This window comes from Erythrolamprus reginae, chromosome Z (genome assembly GCF_031021105.1).
Source record: "Erythrolamprus reginae isolate rEryReg1 chromosome Z, rEryReg1.hap1, whole genome shotgun sequence".
NCBI classification, from domain to species: Eukaryota; Metazoa; Chordata; class Lepidosauria; order Squamata; family Dipsadidae; genus Erythrolamprus; species Erythrolamprus reginae.
Genome location: NC_091963.1, coordinates 148,426,740 through 148,449,967, shown reverse-complemented (window position 1 = coordinate 148,449,967; position 23,228 = coordinate 148,426,740). Strand labels below are relative to the sequence as shown.

Genomic DNA, 23,228 nt, shown 5'->3' with positions numbered 1-23,228 from the left:
ATACAAATCCAATATTAAAACAATTTTTTAAATCCTTATTAAAAAACAATTGAAGATTGACGGCAGAAAAAGACCTCATGGTCCATCTAGGATATATGTTTATCCATCCTAAGATAAAATACAAGAAATAGTATAAGTGCAGGCTAGATAGACCATGAGGTCTTTTTTCTTTTTCTTCTTCTATACAACCCAAAAAACCATACTTAAACTGAGACAGCTAAGGGGATTTGCTTAAACAACTACTGCAGTGATTCACTTAACAACCGTCCCCGTTAGCAATCTAACTTTTGGCCTCACAATTGGTTGTAAATCAAGGATTACCTGTACCCAAATGAGAAATTAACATCCTTCCTCAACTTCGCTTCTGTTTTTACCCACCTCTTTTGTTTGCAGATATTTACCTCATGAATTAACAGATTTACCTCATGAATTAACAGATTTACCTCATGAATTAACAAATTCATTGACCTGGATTTGATATGACTGGTTAGATCAGCTGGCTTCTGTTCTAGGAAGTTACACAGGTCAAGCCAAGGCCTGGGTTGGGTTTTCAGCCTGCTGTACCACCTCTTTAATTGGGGTGCATCTCTTGCAATATTGGGGAACAGGATAATTGCCTCATTTCTCAAGGATTAATCAGGGCCATTTGGTTATCATAAGGCCAGATTGTTGCCGCACGACGCCTGAGTCACACGCTAATATTCTACAAAGGGCCATAAACGCATTGAAAAGCAATCAGGAGAGAGCTGGAAGGGACCTTCAAGGTCTTCTAGTCCAGCCTCTTTGCTTAAAGCAGGAGACCCTACACCGTTTGAGACAACTGGCTGTCCAGTCCTGTGACAGAGCACCCACAACTTCTGGTGGCAAGCTGTTCCACTAGTTTAATTGTCCTCGCTGTTAGGAAGTTTCTTCATAGTTCCAGGTTGCTTCTCTGCCAGATTAATTTCCATCGATTGTTTCTTATCCTGCCTTTTGGGGGCTTTGGGGAATAGGTGGACCACCTCCTCTTTGTGGCAGCCCCTCAAATTACTGGAAGATTGCTATAAAGCAGTGTTTCCCAACCTTGGCAACTTGAAGATATTTGGACTTCAACTTCCAGAATTCCCCAGCCAGCAATCCTTCTGGTCCTTCTTTTCTACCCAAATCCTGCAGCTGTTCTTTATATGTTTTGATCTCTGAGCCTTTAATCATCTTAGTTGCTTTTCTTTGCACTTTTTTCCAAAGTCTCAAAAATTTTTATGTCTTTTATTTTTTATGTCATAGAAACATAAAAGATTGGTGGCAAAAAAAAAAAAAGACCACATGGTCCATCTAGTCTGCCCTTATACTATTTCCTGTATTTTATCTTAGGGTCAAAATATATGTTTATCCCAGGCATGTTTAAATTCAGTTCCTGTGGATTTACCAACCACATCTGCTGGAAGTTTGTTCCAAGCATCTACTACTCTTTCAGTCACATAATATCAGTGAAATAATGTCAACATCTTTTATGTCACTGATTACTTCAGCTTCAACCACAACAACACACGAGCACACAAACTTAAAGTAAACCGTTCTAAGCTCGCCTGCAGGAAATACGACTTTAGTAACCAAGTAGTTGATGCATGGTACTCACTACATGACTCTGTAGTATCATCATCTAACCCCCAAAACTTTACCCTTAGACAATGTTGACCTTTCCCAATTCCTAAGAGGTCAGTAAGGGTCATGCATAAGTGCACCAGCGTGCCTACCGTCCCCTGTCCTAATGTTTTTCCTCTTACTAGTATCATGTATATAAACATTGTTATATCTTTGCATACTACCAATACCTACTTGACAAAATAAATAAATTAAATAAATAAATCTTGTTTTTGTAACGTGGGCACCAAAACATATGCAGGATTCCAGGTGTGGCCTTAACTAAAGTCTTTATCAAGCGGTACTCATACTTCCCGTGATTCTGACTTCTGTGCCTCTTGTTTATGCAACCCAGGATTGTAGGAGCTTTGTTATCACGTCTGCAGCCTCTCATTTAGATTCTTGTATTTAATTTCCTCTGAGCTCTTCTGCTTTTTCCTGTTCCCTTGCTTGCTCAGCAATGGGTTGGCCCCTGAGATCATTCTTCTCACTGCAATCTGCAAAAAAAAAAAAAAATTATGCCATACTAAACTTGAAAGGGTCACAAATCTTGAGAAATCACAAAGAACTAGAGAAATGACCTTGGATAAACCACGCAGTAAGAGTTACGGCATTTAAAAAAAAAACAGAAATTCAGCCCAGAAAACGTTGAAATCTTTTTTTTTTTCAAAAAATCTCAGATATTTTACTCAAAGTGGTGGATTTTTTTAAATGTACATTTAATTTTTTAAATTTCTTCAACTTATGACCAGAAATTCAGTCATTCAGTGAGACCGCGCCTGATTTTATACCCTCTTTCCCACAGTCGTTAAGCAAATGAATCGTTCGGTCATTAAGCGAATTTGGCTGTCCCCTACATTGACTTTGCTAGTCAGAAATTACTTGGAAAGGTCACAAGTGGGGATCACATGACCCCAAGATGCCACAACCCATCATAAATACGTGCCAATTGTCAAATGTGCAACTTTTGCTCATAGGGACCTTGCAACAGTTATAAATGCGAGGACCGGTCATAAGTCACTTTTTTCCCATGCCGTTATGACTTTGAATGATCACTAAATGAATTACCGTTGTAAGACAAGGCGCCCGTGTAATGTTTTAATGCATGACCTATAAGTGATATTTAGCATTTAAACCTTTAATAGCCTTCCTTTTTTCTACTTCTTGTGCCACTTAGTTTTGATTTAAAAAAAAAAAAAAAACACTTTTGCAATGTCTGCTTAAACAGTTTTTCTTATCGAATTAAGATAAGGAACTGAAAAAAATAATAATAATAATGAGGCAGCAGGAAGGGGAAAAGGCTTTTAAAGCTGATGCCACCCCCTTGAGGGAGGCTTGATGGGGATCTAACTCCATAAATATATTTATTTTATTTTATTTTATTTATTCATTCATTTGTCCAATACACAAATACATAGGAAGAAAAATAGACATGTAGTAATATATATAAGGATAAAAGTGAACTTAAAGGAGAGGATATATGAAAGGAAGAGAATATATATGATAAGTGAGAGAAAGGAAAGACAATTGAAACATAGAAACATAGAAGTCTGACGGCAGAAAAAGACCTCCTGGTCCATCTAGTCTGCCCTTATACTATTTCCTGTATTTTATCTTAGGATGGATCTATGTTTATCCCAGGCATGTTTAAATTCAGTTACTGTGGATTTATCTACCACGTCTGCTGGAAGTTTGTTCCAAGGATCTACTTCTCTTTCAGTCAAATAATATTTTCTCACGTTGCTCACAGAGTCCTTGACTTACAATGATAGTTGAGCCCAAAATTTCTGTTGCTAAGAGAGACGTTTGTTAAATGAGTTAATCCCATTTTGCCATCACTGCAGTTATTAAATTAGTCACCTGGTCATTAAGCCAATCCGACGTCTCTGTTGAGTTTGTTTGTCAGATGATTGGCAAAAGGGATCATATGACCCTGGCATATCGCGACGGTCATAATTACAAGTCAGTTGCCAAGGGTCTGAATGCAAACCCGAGTCTTCGGAAAGGGGCGGCATACAAATCCAAATAATAAATAAATAAACCGTTTTACGCATAGTTGGATAAGAGAAGTAGGAATTAGGACTGGGAATTGAATTATTATGCAAACAAATGGATCTAGACAATGTGGTGTCCACTAAATATTGACTGCGTAGATGTCAAATGAAAATATATAAAGAAACCGTTAAAAGAACAGCAACAAAATGGTAGGTGCTCTTGGCCTTGTTTTGAACAATGACAATGTTGTGTTTTTGTGTAGGTGAACTCTCTAGATGATAACGGAGTTCTGGTTGGAAACTGGACGGGCGATTACTCCCGCGGCACCAACCCTTCGGCCTGGGTGGGCAGCCGAGACATCCTGCTGAAGTACCTCCGTACTGGTTACCCTGTCCTGTATGGGCAGTGCTGGGTGTTTGCAGGCGTCGTGACCTCAGGTAATTGGCCGGTTGCTGTTGTCGTGGGGAGGGTTGCGGGTTGCAAGGAAAGAAGCAAGGACATCAGGGATTGGGGGCCGTACCGTAGCTTGTGACATTGTGGCTGCTTTCATCCCTGGAGGTTTTGAAGAAGAGATTGGACAGCCGTCTGGCTAGAATTGTCTAGGGCAGTGGATGGCGAACCTTTTCCCCTCGGGTGCCAAAAAGCATGGGCAGACACTATCATGCATGCGCGAGTGCTCACACCCATAATTCAATGCCTGCGGAGGGCAAAAACAGCTTCCCCCACCATCCAGAGTCCCACTGGAGGCCGGAAACGGCCTGTTTCCCAACTTCTAGTGGGCCCAATAGGCTCCAGTTTTGCCCACCCCAGACTCCAAAGGCTTCCGTGGAGCCGCGGAAGGATAAAAACACCCTCCCCTACCCCATTCCATAGGCTCTCTGGAAGCCAAAACCGTCCTCCCATAATCTCTGGGTGAGCCAAAAATCAGCTGGCCGGCACACACATGCACGTTGCAGCTAATCTAGGGCAATGGCTCGCATGCTAGAAGATATGGTTCCGTATACCACCTGTGGCCCCCGGGCCATAGGTTCACCATCACTGGTCTAGTGTCTTCTGCTGGACTTGGTCCCCTCAACTTTTTGGATACTGCCTGAGTAGAACCACTAGGCCTCTCTGCTGATACCCTTTCCCCTCTGTCCCTCTTCTTCCCCAGTCCTGCGGTGCCTGGGCATTGCCACCCGGACTGTCACCAATTACAACTCGGCGCACGACACGGACGTCAGCCTCACCATGGACATCTACTTTGATGAGAATATGAAGCCCCTGGAGCACCTCAATGCCGACTCTGTGTGGTGAGGACACGAGACCACCTCCTCCTTCCTCTCCTCCTCCTTTTCCTCCCCCCCCCTTCCATGCTAAAATATACAAATAATGTCTATGTCTTTGACTATGACTTCTCCTCCTCCCTCTCATCTTCCTCCTCCTTTTCGCCTCTCCTCCTCTCTTTCCTCCTCCTCCTCCCTTTCCTCCTCCTCCGTGGGTGATGAGGAGAAGAACAACTCTGCAGAGCAACTAAGTGTCAGGCCCAAGCCATTGTTTTGAGTGAGAGATTTTGGCCTGACACAAGTAGAATAGTGCTGTGGGTATTGGGGACAAGTGGTTGCATGAGAGGGGAAAAATATTAGTCACAACAAATTATTTCCAGAGATTCAATGACATCTTTTCTTTAGCACTAGCCGGAAGTACGGGGAATGTTATTTGGAATGCTGACACTAAGACGATTAAGGGCCTTGTGACTAAAATTTATAAAGAATGTATGTGGAGATTCTCAATCATTCATATCAGGGTTGTCCCAAAGGTGCTTTTTTCAAGTGGCAATTGGACTTTCTGGTTTTTCTTTGAAAAGTTTCGCTCCTCATCCAAGTAGCTTCTTCAGCTTTGACTGAATTGTTCCATTTCCTACCATCTGGTCAGGGCTGGAGAAGGTTCTTTGATGAGGAGCGAAACGTCTTCTTGGATGAGAAGGAAAAACTAAGAAAGGCCAGCTACCTTTTGGGGGGAAAAACACCTTTGGGATGACAATTGAAAATCTCCATAGATAAATGGTCAACCTGCTCTCATGAGAGTAGAGCAAGAAGCAATGGAGGGAAACTAATCAAGGAGAGAAACAACCTAGAAATAAGAGAAATTTCCTATCAGTGAGAACCATTAATCGTCGGAACAGCTTGCCACCAGAGGTTGTGGGTGCTCCAACACTGGAGGTCTTTAAGAAAGAGATTGGACAACAGTCTCCTGCTTGAAAAAGGGGTTGGAATAGAAGACCTCTGAGGTCCCTTCCAACTATATGCTGAACCCTTGAATTTCTTCTCTGCATGTAGGAATTTCCACGTCTGGAACGACTGCTGGATGAAGAGACCAGATCTGCCTTCTGGGTTTGACGGGTGGCAGGTGGTGGACGCAACCCCTCAGGAGTCCAGCAGTGGTAAGTTCTTTGGCTTTTGAGAAAGTTCTCCCATGAAATGACTTCAGAGAAGGTTTTAGATTAAAAATATGGAGAAATTGGGGCCCTCTTCTCCACTTCCTTTCCTGCATTCACCTTCCATCTCTTTCCAACAGGAATCTTCTGCTGTGGGCCCTGCTCCGTGGAGGCCATCAAGAACGGCTTGGTCTACATGAAATACGATGCTTCCTTCTGCTTTGCCGAGGTGGGGGCCTTCTCTTAGCATTGAGCAGATAGAGTAGAATTCTTTATTGGCCAAGCGTAATTGGGCGACACAAGGAATTTGTCTTTGGTGCATAAGCTCTCAGTGTACGTAAGAGATATAAGTGATGATCGTGGTCATCATAAATACATCCAACATTTTTACTGCCAACATTTTTACTGCCACACTGTGGGTGTGGCTTATTTTATGGGTGTGGCTTAATGGCTGTGTGACTGGGTAGGAGTGGCATGCCGGCCATGTGATCAGGTGGGAGTGGCTTGAACAATCATCATCATTCAAGTGAACTGTTAAGTCCTCGGCTTACAACCTTACCAGTGTCGGTCGCTGGGGTGACAATTTGCTTCGTGTTTCCCGCACTCTCCTTCTTGGGTCACACACACACACACACCTTAGGCTGGGTAGTTAGGCAAACGGGTGCTGCCAGAAGCATAAATGTTGCCAGCGCTGCTTCCACCCATGCCTTCTGCTTGGGAGGGGACCGCGTGAGGCTGGAGGGGAGCCGGGCAGGAGAGAAGGAAGCTCGTCCGAGGCCAGGAAGGAGGAAAGAGGAAAAAAGCAAGGAGCACAGACGCAGCAGCAGGGGAAAAAAGGAGAGCCGAGCCGAGACCAGAAAACTATGAAGTGACAGCTGCCAATCAGCTGGAGTTGCGCACACATCTTCATTTCTGCCGGTGGAACTGCGTTCCACCCCATTCTGCCTGCTGCCCACCCTGCATACCGGTATGAATCATAAAATACAACATTTAGTGGCAGTCATCAAAATCATGCCAGAAGTAGTGGGTTGCTGCCGGTGCAGTAGGAGACAGTAGCAGCTGCCAGATTGTGCAAGTTGCATGCGACCGCTACAGTGCCAGTCCTATGGGGGGCCGCCATCTTTTTTCTTCAATTTTTCATATTTTTGCTTCTTGCACATGTGCAGAAGCATGTAAGGGAAGAGGTGTGAGAGATTTCAGCGATTTTTTTTGTTTCTGCGCATGGGCGGAAGCAAAAAAATTGCCAAAATCTCTCCCGCGCGCACGTCCTCTCGTGAGATTTCAGCACCTTTTTGCTTCCTGCGCTTGCACAGAAGCAAAAACAGGCTGGAGATGTGCACCCATAGCACACGCTCGCACACAAGGCCATGAAGCTGCGCGAGTAGGACACCAGTAGCAGCGGTAATGGTAATCCGCCCCTGCATACCAGGAAACTAAAGAAAATGATATAAATCATAAAGATACAGACAACAAGTTTATAATCATAAGTAGAAAAGAATATAGGTCAGTGGTGGCTAAGCTTTTTCGCTTCGCATATCAAAAGTCGGCGTGCGTGCATGCCTCCGTTTTCCTTCTTTCCCCTTCAGAGGGCCTCCAGAGTTCAGGGAGGTTGTTTTTGCCTTCTTGGAGGTTCAAGTAAAGCCTCCAGAGCCTGGGGAGGCCAAAAAGTGGGCTGTTTCCAGCCTCCGGAGGGCCTCCAGAGCCCAGGAGACACTGTTTTCAACCTCCTGGAAACTTGAGGAAAGCCTCCAAATCCTGAGGAAGGAAGAAAATGGACCTACCGAAAGTATCGGAAGTTTGGAAATGGGACTGTTTCCGGCCAAGAGCCTCAAGAACTTTGGGGATGCTGTTTTCGTCCTGCTGGAGGCTTGAGGGAAGGCCCCAGAGCCTGGAGAGGATGAAAAACAGGCCTACTGGAAGTAGCGGAAGACTGGAAACGGGTCTTTTTCTGGCCTCCGGAGAGCCTCCAGAGCCTGGGGGAAGCCATTTTCGCCCCTCTGGAGGCTCAAGGAAAGCCTGTGGAGGGCGAAAAATGGGCTTCCCCAAAGTCTGGAAATAGGCTGAAACTCAGCGGCAGATGTACGTGCACGCGCGTGGGAGATAAGCTGGGTGATGACTTGCATGCTGGGAGAAATGGCTCTTATATGTGCCACATCCGGCACATTTGCCATACGTTCACCATTATGGAGATAGGTAATAGGAGCTAAGAGACAAATAATAGGAATACAGACAGTGTTGTGGAAATTAGTTGTTTAGCAGAAAAAATCAGCCAGAAGGGCAGATTGGTGGTGACACTTTGTCTTCCTCAGGTGAACAGTGACAAGGTGTACTGGCAACGTCAAGGAGACGGCAGCTTCAAGATCGTCTACGTAGAAGAGAAAGCCATTGGCCATCTCATCAGCACCAAAGCCATCGGTTCCCATCAACGTCAAGACATCACCGGCCTTTACAAGCACCCCGAAGGTAAGAGAAGGTTTGAGCAGAGAAGGTTTGGCACAGTGGCGGCAAAAGTATAACCAGTCCTCCACTTATGACGTCTCATTCAGTGGGCATTCAAAGTTACAATGCCACTGGGGAAAAAAGTAACTTAGCACTGTTTTTCATGCTTGTGACTGTTGCAAAGGCCAATCAAAGTTCAGAGGCTTGGCAATTGACTCATATTTATAATACTTACAGTGTCCTGGGGTCATGTGATCCCCTTTTGTGACCTTTCTGACCAGCAGAGTCAACAGGGAGGCCAGATTCACTGAATGACTGTGTCATTAACTTCACTCACTCCGTAAAATAAGGCAAAACTCAACAAATGTCTCGCTTAACAGCAGGACGTTTGGGCTCAATCGTGGTCGTAACCTGAGGGCTACCTCTGTTAGCATCTATCACTGACTACCCTAAAATGGCATATTTCCTCAAAATCTTCATTGGATTGAGGAGACGGGCCCCCTTTTTTGAACCCTCCATTCTTTCTCTCCGCAGGATCGGAACCTGAGCGCAAAGCGGTAGAAACCGCCGCCAAGCACGGCACAAAGGCCCACATCTACACTAACAAGGAGTGGGGAGAAGACATCTCGGTGACGGTGGACACCCAAGAGGCCTACACCGGACAGGACATTTCCCTGAGGGTCATCCTGAAGAACCGGAGTTCCATGCCTCGCAACGTCTCTCTCAACCTCTTTGTGGCGGTCATGTACTACACCGGAGTCACCGGCAGCAATTTTAAACAGGAGCAGCGGCAGGTCCAGGTTCCTGCGGGAGGAGGTAACCATCTCGGGCCGGCCTCCAAGGCACTGCATCTGCCAAAACTGGGAGGGATCTGAGGTGGTGGAGGGTGCTGGAATTCACTGGAATGTATCTTTTTGTGAGAACTACGATAATATTCAGTTTGTAGATGGCAGTACAGTGGTCCCTCGATTTTCGCGGGTTCGAATTTCGCGAAACGGCTATACCATGGTTTTTCAAAAATATTAATTAAAAAATACTTTGTGGTTTTTTTCCCTATACTACAGTTTTTCCTGCCCGATGACGTCATACGTCATCGCCAAACTTTCATCTGCCTTTAATAAATATTTTTTTAAATAAACTTTAATAAATAAACATGGTGAATAGTAATCTAAATGGTTGCTAAGGGAATGAGAAATTGCAGTTTAGGGGTTTAAAGTGTTAAGGGAAGGCTTGGGATACTGTTCATAGCCAAAAATAGTGTATTTACTTCCACATCTCTACTTCGTGGAAATTCGACTTTCGCGGGCAGTTTCGGAACGCATCCCCCGCGAAAATCGAGGGAACACTGTATTTGCAAGTTTGGATCTGTGGTATATATCCACGAGTTTTCGGAGAGGGGCGGCATATAAATCCAATAAAACTTGAAACTAAAACTTGAAACTTGATGGCGAATGTATGGCACACGTGCCACAGGTAGCATGCAAAGCCATATATACCGGCACATGAGCTTTTCCTCTAGCTCAGCTCCAGCCCACATGTGCACGCCATCCAGCTGATTTATGGCTTAGGTGGAGGCTCTGAGAGGGCATTTTTGGCCTCTGGAGGGGCAGGGGAGAGCATTTTCGGACTCCCCAGGCTCCAGGAAAGTCTCTGGAGTCTGGGGAGGGTGAAAAACAGGCCTAACAGGCCCACCGGAAATCAGGAAATGGGAGATGCATGAGAGTAGGGTAGCATAGGTGGGTCATGTGCGCATGTGCAGGTATGGCGCATGGAGGAATTGAATTATGAGTGTTGGCACACACACACACTTTTGGCACCCAAGGAAAAAAAGGTTTGCCATCACTGGCATATACTCTTTTGTTCTAGAGTTTCCTATTCCAGTTAAAATAGCTGAGCAGTAAAGCACATGGTGACTGTGCTCCTTGTTTGAACTATGGTGCTAAATATAAACAGAATTTTTAACAAAGGTCCACCTCCTTTGTAGATTGTTTGGAAGGAATTTGCTGCAATGTGTTGGGCGAAACAAGGAAAGGAAACCTTGGCATTTGTTTATCCGGAGGGTCTCCCAACTATCTGACCCCAAATTTGTTTCCTTTCCGTCTCGTAGCTCAACAGGTGCCGATGGTCATCTCCTATCCTGAGTACAAGCCCCATCTGGTGGACCAAGGAGCCATGAAACTCAGCATCTCCGGGAAAGTAACCGAAACTGGACAGGTCATCGCGAAGGAGCACACTTTCCGTCTTCGCACTCCGGACCTCACCCTGACGGTACGACATGGATTCTGGGTGAAAAACGGGGACATTTTTACACAAAAAAATGGGGTGCACAGAATGCTATTGGGGGTCGGTGTTCTGTCGGGCTCTCTGGTAGAATCCTCCCGAAAATTCACAGGTACAAATTTCAGACACACACACGTTTGAAAATTCAAAACAATGTTCTTTATAGTGAAAATTCACATAAACCAAGCCCTCTTTTGGTATAGCAAAGAGCACTCCTCTCCAAACAAACTGGTAGTTGGTACAAGTCCCTTATCAGTTCTGTGATACTTAGCTTGCAGCTGTGAGGCAATTCACAGTCCTTCTTTCACAAAGTGAAACACACTTTGCTCTGGGTTAGTTTCAAAGCGGGGGAAAATCAGCACACAAAAGGTCAAAGTCAGTAAAGCAGTCACAAAACACAACGATCAGATAATCCTCCACAACGGCCAAACCCACAGGCTGCTCTTTATAGCAGCCTCACTAATGACCACAGCCCCACCCAACCACAGGTGGCCTCATTTTCTTTGATAATAATCTCTCAGTTGTTGCTACCTATGCATCGCTCTCCACATGGGCGGCTGTATCATTAACTCTTGTTCTGAATCCAAGGAGAAGAGAGATAATTAATCTCCTTCTGAGCTGTCTGCCCCACTCTCCTCCTCCCTGTCAGTCATGTCTTCTTGGTCAGAGGAGCCTTCATCAGCAGATTCCACCGGGGGCAAAACAGGCCTGCAGCATGTGGATGTCTCCCCCACATCCACAGTCCTTGGGGCAGGAGCTGGGCCAGAGCTAAGCACAACAGTCGTCGAGGACTAAAACTTTTTTCTTACTTATCTCTTGAAATCTTGGTGCGTCTTATACATCGGAAGAAATAACAGCATTGTATGTCTTCTCCACAGCTGCTGGGTCCAGCCATTGTTGGACAAGAGACTCAAGTCCAGATCATCTTCAAGAACCCCCTTCCTGTCACTTTGACCAATGCCACTTTCCACATGGAAGGATCCGGACTTTCGACGCCCAACACGATGACCGTCGGGTGAGTTAGGCCTGTAGAAAGCTGCCTATTGTCTATTTACACTCTTCCAGTGAAGGGCCGCTTGCCTTCAGTACTACCAGTGTGTCCTCTGAGGCCGTTGTGGGTGCATGCGCATCTGGCAGGTCTGCGCTTGCCCATTGGTGCGAGAATTGGCTTCTGCGCATTTGCAGTAAGCAAAGTCCCATGGGAGGACACACGAACGAGTGAGATTTCAGTGATTTCCGCCAATATTTTTTGCTTCCACACATGCGCTAAAGTGACAAGAACAACCAATCGTGCCCTATGCACATGCACAGAAATTTTTTTTTCTGAATATCTCCTCTGGGTCACTACTTCCATTGTCCATTTCATTAATAATGGAAGATTTTAAAGTAGATTTTTATACATTGTTTTTATGTATTAATTGGATTGATTTTACTGTTGTCTCTTTATATATGTTTGTGAGCCGCCCCGAGTCCTTGGAGACGGGCGGTATACAAATCCAATTAAATAAATAAATTAAATAAATACAGTGGTACCTCATGATACGAATCCCTCGTGATACGAACCCCTCGTGATACGAACCCGGGGTTCGGAAATTTTTTGCCTCTTCTTACGAACTTTTTTTGGCTTACGAACTCACCGCAGATCGCAAAATGGCGCTCCGCTGGGCGCCGCCGCCCGGCTGTCACCTTTTAAAACAGCCGGGGGGCTTCTCGGCGTTCTCCCGAACCCGAACTTTTCAGGTTCGGGTTCGGGAGGCCGCCGAGAAGCCCCCCGGCTGTTTTAAAAGGTGACAGCCGGGTGGCGGTGCCCAGCGGAGCACCATTTTGTAATTTTTTTTTTTTTTTGCATAGATTAATTGCTTTTACATTGTTTCCTATGGGAAACAATGTTTCGTCTTACGAACATTTCGCCTTACGAACCTACTTCCAGAACCAATTAGGTTCGTAAGACGAGGTATTACTGTATTCCCTCAGTCAGGACCCAAATCTTTGGAACAACATTAATTTCAAGTATAGGCAGTCCTTGACTTAAGGCCACAATTGAGACCAAAATCAATGTTGCTAAGTAAGAAATTTGTTAAATGAGCTTTGTCCCATTTTACAAATCTTTCCGCATTTGTTAAGTGAATTATTACTGCAGCTGTTAAACTTAGCCAAAGGGTCGTTAAGTGAATCCCTGTCGTTGTTAAGCAGGCGACATGGTTGTTAAACAAATCCGGCTTCCCCATTGACTTTGCTTATCGGAAGGTGACAAAAGGGGATCATGTGAATCCCGGGATGCTGCAAACCATCATAAATGTGAGCCAGTTGACAAGCGTCTGACTATAAATCACAGGATCATGTGTTTAAAACAGTCTTAAGTCACTTTTCTCGGTGCCGTTGTAACCTTGAATGGTCACTAAGTGAACTTTTATAAGTTGAAGCCTCCCTGTACTGTTTCTCCCTGTGCATAATTTTCCCTAAGTGGGATTTGCGAACCTGACCCAAAATGTCTTGTTTTCACGTTGCAGGGATATTGGTCCGAATCAAACCGTGCGACTCTGCCAGAACTTCACTCCGCTACGTGCCGGACGTCGGCAGTTGTGTGCCAGCCTGGATAGTCCACAGCTCTCCCAAGTCCATGGTGTGTTGACCATTGATGTGGCCCAGAATGCTCCACCAGGCCCATCGGCGTCTCCAGCACCTGCCCGGGGTCGTGGCTCCCCCGGCCGTACCCGAGGCTCTCCTGCAGCCACTCGAGGCTCTCCTGCGGCCACTCGAGGCTCTCCTGCAGCCACTCGAGGCTCTCCTGCAGCCGGTCGAGGCCCAGCTGCTCGGGCCTCCCCTGGAAGGCAGCCTGCTAACCACAGCACCCCAGCCAATGCAAACGCCAACACAAATGCACGGGGTACCACCAGCCGCCAGCCGAATCCCGGAGTAGCCCCCAGTGCCTCCAGGGCAGGGGCCACGGGGCGGCCCGTTTGAGCCAGCTCTGAGCCGCAGGGCCAAGTGTGATGTGACAGCACAGCAGAACCTGGTGGTGAAGAGAGGGGGCCCTTGCCTGAGCCACGGAATTACAGTGGGGTGTGCCGAGCCCATGAGGCCGGTGAAAAAAATGTATCTCCTGGGGGTGACCTCCCAGAAACTTCTCCACTTCTTCATCCATCGATTTTCTCTTTTCGTTTTTGTTCCGCACCACCGTTTTTCCTCCACCTTTTTTTCCCCACATTATAACCACTCGATCAAGTTGCAATTTCTAGAGCCGAGACAACAGTCGGGTGCACAATCACAGCATCTTCCTTCTCTCACACTGTTCACCCAAGATGTAGGTCGAGGACTCGGTTGCTGCCCCTCCATCTCTGGACCCAATCACGCCCTCCCTACTTTACCCTGGGCAAGGAATTTCCCCCATACGTTTATTACTTAACACTTATTTTTCACCAAGAAGTTTATCCCCTTCTTTTAAACGCACTCCAATCTTCGCCGGCCCACACTTGCTTCCACTAACGGTGCAAAAACCTCTGGAGAATGAAGAAGTGATAAGTTTGGGATTTTCAAATTATTATTCCCTAAAAAGGAGTGGTGGATCTCTCACTTGAGCCAAAGGAATTTTCTAGGAACTTTTCCCCATCTCTCTCTCTCTCTCTTCATTTTGGGTGGGAGGTTGGGTGGGTGGGAGGGATTGAATGAGCTTTCCTTTTTTTCGGGAAGTGTATTTAAGGGCGAAGTCGAAATCACGTTGCTGAGGAGCAGGGCTTACTTTTCCCGCGGCGTCGTGTCGGAAGTGCGAGTCGGATTCACACGCTTTACATCACATTGGGGAAAACTTAGCTCCCGTGCTGAGGGGTTTGATTTTGCAAGCTGTTTTCAAGGAGCAGCGGCCGGAGGACCGGTCCAGGGGTGTGGCCGTCCAGCCGTCCATCGCTGCCGGTTCGGCGAGCAGGAGCAAATTTCTGCCGCCTGTTTCAGGCGAACTGACCCAAACCGCCGACAGCCCGCCCCTACTGAGGAGGGTCAATGCAAAATAAGGCGGCTAGCCGAGCTTCTGCCATTCACGCACTTAAAACATAGGCAAATTCAAAGAGTCAAGAAAGCTGATCGTGTAACTTTAAAGCAGAACCGAGGAGGGTTTTTTTTAAATTCCTAGCCAGATCCTTAACTTTTAATAATTAATTTCTATCATACAGCATTTAACCTATATGGACAACGAATGAAGCAAAAGAAAAAAGAAAGAAAAAAGAAACTGTATTTTTGTGTGTCGGTTCGTACTAATATAGGTATTTATTTGATAATAAATGATTTTTAACTCTTACTTTAGCGTGCTTTTTTAAAATAGCGTTTTTATATTTTTCTGAAGTCGTTCCAGGCGGGTCGCTCAGTTGTGGTTCGTGGCTTTATCACCTTGAAATTGTTAGCTGCAAACAGTGGCAAGATTTTGGTAGCCCAGTGTATATCCCCCCCAAGCTGTAAAGGTAGATTAATATCATTTTACAGGTAGTCCTCGCTTTACATCAATTCATTGTGTTAGTAAAAACTTCAGAAGAGAAGGATTTAGGGGTCGTGATTTCTGACAGTCTCAAAATGGGTGAGCAGTGTGGTCGGGCAGTAGGAAGAGCAAGTAGGATGCTTGGCTGCATAGCTAGAGATATAACAAGCAGGAAGAGGGAGATTGTGATCCCCTTATATAGAGCGCTGGTGAGACCACATTTGGAATAATACTGTGTTCAGTTCTGGAGACCTCACCTACAAAAAGATATTGACAAAATTGAACGGGTCCAAAGACGGGTTACAAGAATGGTGGAGGGTCTTAAGCATAAAACGTATCAGGAAAGACTTCATGAACTCCATCTGTATAGTCTGGAGGACAGAAGGAAAAGGGGGGACATGACCGAAACATTTAAATATGTTAAAGGGTTAAATAAGGTCCAGGAGAGAAGTGTTTTTAATAGGAAAGTGAACACAAGAACCAGGGGACACAATCTGAAGTTAGTTGGGGGAAAGATCAGAAGCAACGTGAGAAAATATTATTTCACTGAAAGAGTAGTAGATCCTTGGAACAAACTTCCAGCAGACGTGGTTGGTAAATCCACAGTAACTGAATTTAAACATGCCTGGGATAAATACAGATCCATCCTAAGATAAAATACAGGAAATAGTATAAGGGCAGACTAGATGGACCATGAGGTCTTTTTCTGCCATCAGTCTTCTATGTTTCTATGACCTTGAACCTTCTGGAAAGAATTTGTTGTGGCTAGTATCTTTCCCTCTCATGCAACCATCCCTCCATAATTCCCGCAGTACTTTCCTACTTGTGGCAGGCCAAAATCTCTAACTCAAAATGATGGCTTCAGCCTGACAACTACATTTCTTTGCTGCTTCAAAGAATTAGAACATGTCAATAAAACAAACTCCTTGTTTCTGAAAACATTACCCATAGAGGCTCCCCTTTCCTGGTGCCATCAGAACTGAGGTCCAACTTTCAGGTTTTTTTACTTATCATTCTGGTCACTTTTAATTCTTTGCTGCAGCTATAAAAATCAGAATTGCGAGCTGGAATACTGGCTGCGCTTTATTGGAATGGCACTGTAGTTTTATTTTATTTATTCATTTGTCCAATACATAAATACATAGGAAGAAAAATAGACATGTAGTAATATATATAAGGGTAAAAGTGAACTTATAGGAGAGGATATATGAAAGAAAGAGAATATATATGATAAGTGAGAGAAAGGAAAGACAATTGGACAGGGGATGAAAGGCACACCAGTGCACTTATGTACGCCCCTTACTAGTTGCTGGGCTATCAACCAAACCCACAAATTTGTGCAACTTTTATTGTATTTTAAAGCTGTTCCATCTTCCCTCTAGCTTCCAGTTCCCTATTTTCATGATCACTGAACTAACACTTTCTGGACAAACTTAATAATAATTTAATAATAACAATTTATTAGATTTCTTCTCCGAAGACTCGAAAACTTGCCATGACATAAGAACTAAACACAAGAAATATCTATAATTTTCATACATAAACAGGAGTGGTATTCACTTACCTTCCCTATTGGTTTGCAAATGTGGGTGCGCGCCACCATCACGCATGCACACACCTTTCCGTGAATGCGCTTTGTTCGCTCGTGGGCCTTCCACACATGCACTCGGGCTCAAAAAAATGTGTCAAAATAGGATGGCATAGCGCTGGGATGAGTGGACGGCAGTATTGGGTCTGAGGGATGGTGTTCTGGTAGGAAAAATGGAGCTGCGTGTCCCTGACGTGTGCACGCCCACGTGAGATTTGGCTTTTGGACATGCGCGGGTAGCCAAATCTCGCACGAGAAAGCTCACAGGCATAAGATTTTGCCAAGAGCCGGGGTGGCGCAGCAGGTAGAGTGCGGTACTGCAGGCCACTGAAGCTGACTGTAGATCTGCAGGGTCAGCGGTTCAAATTTCATCACCTGCTCAAGGTTGACCCAGCCTTCCATCCTTCCGAGGTGGGTAAAATGAGGACCCGGATTGTGGGGGCAATAGGCTGGCTCTGTTAAAAAGCGCTATTGCTAAGATGTTGTAATCTGCCCTGAGTCTAAGGAGAAGGGTGGCATAAAACTTGAATGAATGAATGAATGAGTAAATAAGTAAGTAAATAAATAAATAAATAAGTTAAATAAAATAAATAAATAAATAAGTAAATAAATAAGTAAATAAATAAGTAAATAAGTAAGCAAATAAGTAAATAAATAAATAAATTAAATAAGTAAGTAAGTAAATAAATAAATAAATAAACAAACAAACAAACAAACAAGTCTTCAGAGAGGGGCGGCATACAAATCCAATAAATTATTAAATTATTATTATTAAAATTAAATTAAATTTAAATTAAATTAAATTAAATTAAATTAAATTAAATTAAATTAAATTAAATTAAATTAAATTAAATTAAATTAAATTAAATTAAATTAAATTAAATTAAATTAAATTAAATTAAATTAAATTAAATTAAATTAAATTAAATTAAATTAAATTAAATTAAATTAAATTAAATTAAATTAAATTAAATTAAATTAAATTAAATTAAATTAAATTAAATTAAATTAAATTAAATTAAATTAAATTAAATTAAATTAAATTAAATTAAATTAAATTAAATTAAATTAAATTAAATTAAATTAAATTAAATTAAATTTGCCATTTTTTTTCTTTCCACAAAGCCAAAAATCGGCAAAATCTCTCACATGAGCGTCCTCGCACAAGATTTGGCCTCTTGCACATGCACAGAAGCCAAATCTCGTGCTGACGCACATATGCTGGTCACTGGAAGCACACACCGGGAGCATCGATGACCTGGAACCTGTGCCTGGTGGGTGGGCTTATCTGCAGATTCTACAGCTTATCCGCGGAGATTCTGACCCTCCATTTTTTTTAATCCCAAATATCCGGAAAAACAGATTAAACCGTGGATTACTTAGGGTGAAGCCCACAGTAAAAATATAAAAGAATATAAAATTTCAAGGGTAGTCTTCTGTATGGGTGGTCTATTTTTCAAACTACAGTGGTACCTCTACCTAAGAACACCTCTACTTAAGAACTTTCCTAGATAAGAACCAGGTGTTCAAGATTTTTTTGCCTCTTCTTAAGAACCATTTTCAACTTAGGAACCCGAGCCTGGAAAAATTTCCCAGGAAATTTGAGAGCGGCACAGCCAGTTTCCTGCAATTCCCCCTGGGTTTCTCTCTCTGGCGCAGTGTATGGGAGGCAGCCTCGCGCCGGGTGTATAAGAGATACATGCTCTTCCTCCCCATCTCAGAGTCCCTCTTTTATTTTTAAACCTTAAAGTTTTGGATTTTTAAAATTCCCTTCACTTCACTTTCTTCCTTCAGCAGCGACTGTCCTCCTCCTCTTCTTCCTCCCCCTCCTCCCACCCAAATTCCGAGCTTTTATTTCTTTCCTAATGGGTTTGCACACATTATTTGCTTTTGCATTGAATCCTATGGGGAAAAATGCTTCTACTTACAAACGTTTCTACTTAAGAACCTGGTCACGGAATGAATTATGTTCTTAAGTAGAGGCACCACTGTATTTTGAGAACTTTATCCAAGGGTCACATGGATTTATTTATTTGTTTGTTTGTTTGTTTGTTTGTTTGTTTGTTTGTTTGTTTGTTTGTTTGTTTGTTTGTTTATTTATTTATTTATTTATTTATTTATTTATTTATTTATTTATTTATTTATTTATTTATTTATTTATTTATTTATTTATTTATTTATTTATTTATTTATTTATTTGTTTATTTATTTATTTATTTATTTATTTATTTATTTATTTATTTATTTATTTATTTATTTATTTATTTATTTATTTATTTATTTATTTATTTATTTATTTATTTATTTATTTATTTATTTATTTATTTATTTATTGGATTTGTATGCCGCCCCTCTCCAGAGACTCGGAGCGGCTAACAGCAACAATAAAACAGTGTACAATAGTAATCCAATACTAAAAACGATTAAAAACTCATTAATATAAAAACCAAACATACATACATATCATGCATAGAATTGTAAAGGCCTAGGGGGAAAGAGGATCTCAATTCTCCCATGCCTGACGGCAGAGGTGGGTTTTAAGTAGCTTATGAAAGGCAAGGAGGGTGGGGGCAATTCTAATCTCTGGGGGGAGTTGGTTCCAGAGGGCCGGGGCCGCCACAGAGAAGGCTCTTCCCCTGGGTCCCACCAAGAAACATTGTTTAGTTGACGGGACCCGGAGAAGATCCACTCTGTGGGACCTAACTGGTCGCTGGGATTCGTGCAGCAGAAGGCGGTCCCTGAGATAATCTGGTCTGGTGCCATGAAGGGCTTTATAGGTCATAACCAACACTTTGAATTGTGATCGGAAACTGATCGGTAACCAATGCAGACTGCAGAGTGTTGGTGTAACATGGGCAAATTTGGGATTAATTAATTATCAATTACTCTAAAACTAGTACTAGATGTCAAATTATTAAATATTTTTAAAGACCAAAATACAGGGGGGAAATCAGTTAAAAATCAATTAGTTATGCACAGGTACTGCATATGTAATCATTATTAGGTTGGCCTATCAGAGAGCCATCTTGCAAATTGAATTTATGTTTGATGCAAATGAATTCTTCTCTTGCAGCAGCCTCAGATGGGATATTTTATCTTTCCACTTTACGATCCAAGGGCTCAGAACAAGCTACACAATCCTCGGAACAAGCTCAAAATCCTCAGTGTTCAATGTTGGTTGCACAAGAGAAATTAAGACAAAAAGGAAGATTTCTTCCCATGGTACCAAATGTCTCCAAGACCTGGAGAGAACAGCCAATTTGGCTGACTTTTAAAGGGCTTTTCGGTCACAATAATTAACTTAATTTATTGCTTCAATTTTTATAGCTGCTATTCCTGGCCCTGGGGAACAAATAAACCCACACACAAAAAAAGAACAAGTGCCAAAACATAAAATCAGATACAAACTTTATAAGCCACTAAAAAGAATTGTAAGCCGTAGATTTCAGGTGGCAGTTTCTAGATTTCTCCTGCTAGTAAAGGCGGCTATAGGAAGAGGATAGAGGCCAGGCGGAAGACATCTCCAAGTAGCTGATTTTTATTTTTCGGAGTATAAAATGCACCTCCCACACACACACACCTTTAAAAAGGGTAGAGAAACAGTCTGTTCTTTTACAAAAATGGGGCTGTTATTGCCTTCTAATTACTCCGTGGAGCATGACTGGAGGAGGAGTTCTGGGAGTTGAAGTCCACTAATCTTAAAGCTGTCAAGTTTGAAGTTGCCTCGAGAAGGGCAGCATAGAAATCAAATTAATTAATTAATTAATTAATTAATTAATTAACTAACAAACAAATAAAAACAAACAAACAAATAAAAATACGTTTGTAAAAAATGTACTTATTTGTAAAAAGTATTTTCTACACTGGTATTTTATTAAATAGTACAGTATATTACTACACCACTTGGTTCAAAATACTTTTTCCCTTGTTTTCCACCTCTAAAATCTAGGTGTGTTTTATTTATTTATTTATTTGTGGGTTTTTTTGTGTTTTTTTATTTTTATTTATCTATCTGTCTGTCTGTCTGTCTGTCTGTCTATCTATCTATCTATTTGATTTTTATGCCGCCCTTCTCCTTAGACTCAGGGCGGCTTACAAGATGTTAGCAATAGCACTTTTTAACAGAGCCAGCCTATTGCTCCGACAACCTGGGTCCTCATTTTACCCACCTCGGAAGGATGGAAGGCTGAGTCAACCTTGAGCCAGTGATGAGATTTGAACCGCTGACCTGCAGATCTATAGTCAACTTCATTGGCCTGCAGTACAGCACTTTACCTGCTGCGCCACCCCGGCTCTTATACTCCAGTGTGTCTTATATGCTGAAAAATATGGTAAAGCGTGGTTTTTGCTGGTCTGATTTGGTATTATGTACTGTACTGTTTTTTATTATTGTTGTGAGCCGCCCCGAGTTTGCGGAGAGGGGCGGCATATAAATCCAATAAACCTAACCTAACCTGATTATTTTCCCGCCAGAAGTGGCTTTGCCATTGCCTCTTTCTTACGGCTGGGAGAAAGTGACTGACCCATGAATCCTACTCAAACGCCTTGCAAAAGGTTTTCTCATAATTCCTTACGTAAAGTGAAAATTAAGCCTTTGAGCCACTTGGCAAATTTAAGTTAGGTGGCTTCAACTCCAAGAATTGTCCCAGGCAGAATTTGGTGGACTGCAGATCTCAGAGTACACCCTAGCCAATATTGGAGGACTTCAACTCCCAGGATTCACTAGCCAGCATTGAATGGACTTCAACTCCCAGAATTCTACAGCCAGGTTGGCTGAACTTAAACTCCCAGAGTTCCCTAGCCAGCATTGGGTGGGCCTCAAGTTTCCAGATTTTTAGCAACATTCGGAGCAGTTCCATTGAGAGAATTCATTAGCCAGCATTGAATGGACTTCAACTCCCAGAATTCATTAGCCAGCATTGAGTTCATTTCAACTCCCAGAATTCTTCAACTAGATTGGGTGGAGTTCAACTCCCAGAGTCCACTAGTCAGAATTGGGTGGGCCTCAAGTTCTCAGATTTCGTTAACCAACATTCGGTGCACTCCAATTGCCAGAATTCATTAGCCAGCATTGAGTTGACTTCAACTCCCAGAATTCTTCAACTAGGTTGGGTGGACTTCATCTCCCAGAGTCCCCTAGTCAGAATTGGGTGGGCCTCAAGTTCCCAGATTTGGTTAACCAATATTCGGTGCACTCCAATTGCCAGAATTCATTAGCCAGCATTGAATGGACTTCAACTCCCAGAATTCTACAGCCAGGCTGGGTCGACTTCAACTCCCAGAGTCTCCTAGTCAGCAATGGGTGGGCCTCAAGTTCTCAGATTTCGTTAACCAACATTTGGCGCACTTCAATTGCCAAAATTCATTAGCCAGCATTGAATGGACTTCAACTTGCAGAATTCATTAGCCAGCATTGAGTTGACTTCAACCCCCAGAATTCTTTTATTTATTTATTTATTTTGTCCAATGCACAATGAGGGTTTTAGTGGGTATATATCTATATACATAGTAAAATACATGATGAAGGTTATAGAGGAAATACTCATAGTAAAATGTATCTAAGAAAGAATAGAAAAGAAGATGTAGGAATAGAACATATCAATGAAAGAATAGAAGAAGAGATATAGGAATAGAAGAAAGGTATAGGAGATATAGGAGAGCAATAGGACAGGGGACGGAAGGCACTCTAGTGCACTTGTACTCGCCCCTTACTGACCTCTTAGGAATCTGGAGAGGTCAACCGTAGATAATCTAAGGGTAAAGTGTTGGGGGTGACACTACGGAGTCCGGTAATGAGTTCCACGCTTCGGTTACTGAAGTCATATTTTTTACAGTCAAGTTTGGAGCAGTTAATATTAAGTTTAAATCTGTTGTGTGCTCTTGTGTTGTTGTGGTTGAAGCTGAAGTAGTCGCCGACAGGCAGGACCAACATTTGGTGCACTCCAATTGCGAGAATTCATTAGCCAGCATTGAATGGACTTCAACTCGCAGAATTCATTAGCCAGCATTGAATGGACTTCAACCCTGTTTAGTGCACAAACCAGCTTTGCAAGCCAGTACACCTGGGAAGGAGAGATCCTGGGATTTGTTTGGGAAGACTCAAGGCACAGAATTTCCTTTGGGGCTTCTCCCTCTTTCAGGAAAGCTTCCCTTACAGGGTTGTTGTGGAGAAAACCAAAAGGAAGCCTGCCCTGCACCTTGAGTTTGGAATGGGTGGAGGGTCAGAAACCTTTAAAGATCAATGTCGGGGATGAATTTAGTCCCCAACCCCATGGGGACTACAATTCCCATCAGATCCTGGGAGGCACACAAGAGGGCGGGGTGGATGGTTGCGTGAAGGGCGGAGCCTTTGCTGTGGAGAGCGCGTCTCGGGATTGGCGGGAGCCGCTTGCCTGGGGGCGGGGCCTCCCCGGGGGGCGAGGCCG

The 23,228-nt window shown here is 43.2% G+C and overlaps 1 protein-coding gene across 3 annotated transcripts in view; it reads left to right on the top strand.

Moving 5' to 3' along the window:
* TGM1 (transglutaminase 1) overlaps window positions 1-15,041 on the top strand; it is a 71,829-nt gene extending 56,788 nt beyond the window's left edge. For all 3 annotated transcript variants that reach the window (XM_070767285.1, XM_070767284.1, XM_070767286.1), the window contains 9 exons: window positions 3,878-4,052; window positions 4,769-4,907; window positions 5,934-6,037; window positions 6,172-6,260; window positions 8,341-8,494; window positions 9,005-9,286; window positions 10,578-10,738; window positions 11,629-11,765; window positions 13,261-15,041. In XM_070767285.1, coding sequence (XP_070623386.1) covers window positions 3,878-4,052; window positions 4,769-4,907; window positions 5,934-6,037; window positions 6,172-6,260; window positions 8,341-8,494; window positions 9,005-9,286; window positions 10,578-10,738; window positions 11,629-11,765; window positions 13,261-13,714 — 1,695 coding nt within the window. In that variant the 3' untranslated portion in view covers window positions 13,715-15,041. The remainder of the gene's footprint in view (window positions 1-3,877; window positions 4,053-4,768; window positions 4,908-5,933; window positions 6,038-6,171; window positions 6,261-8,340; window positions 8,495-9,004; window positions 9,287-10,577; window positions 10,739-11,628; window positions 11,766-13,260) is intronic.
* The last annotated feature ends 8,187 nt before the right edge of the window (window positions 15,042-23,228 follow it).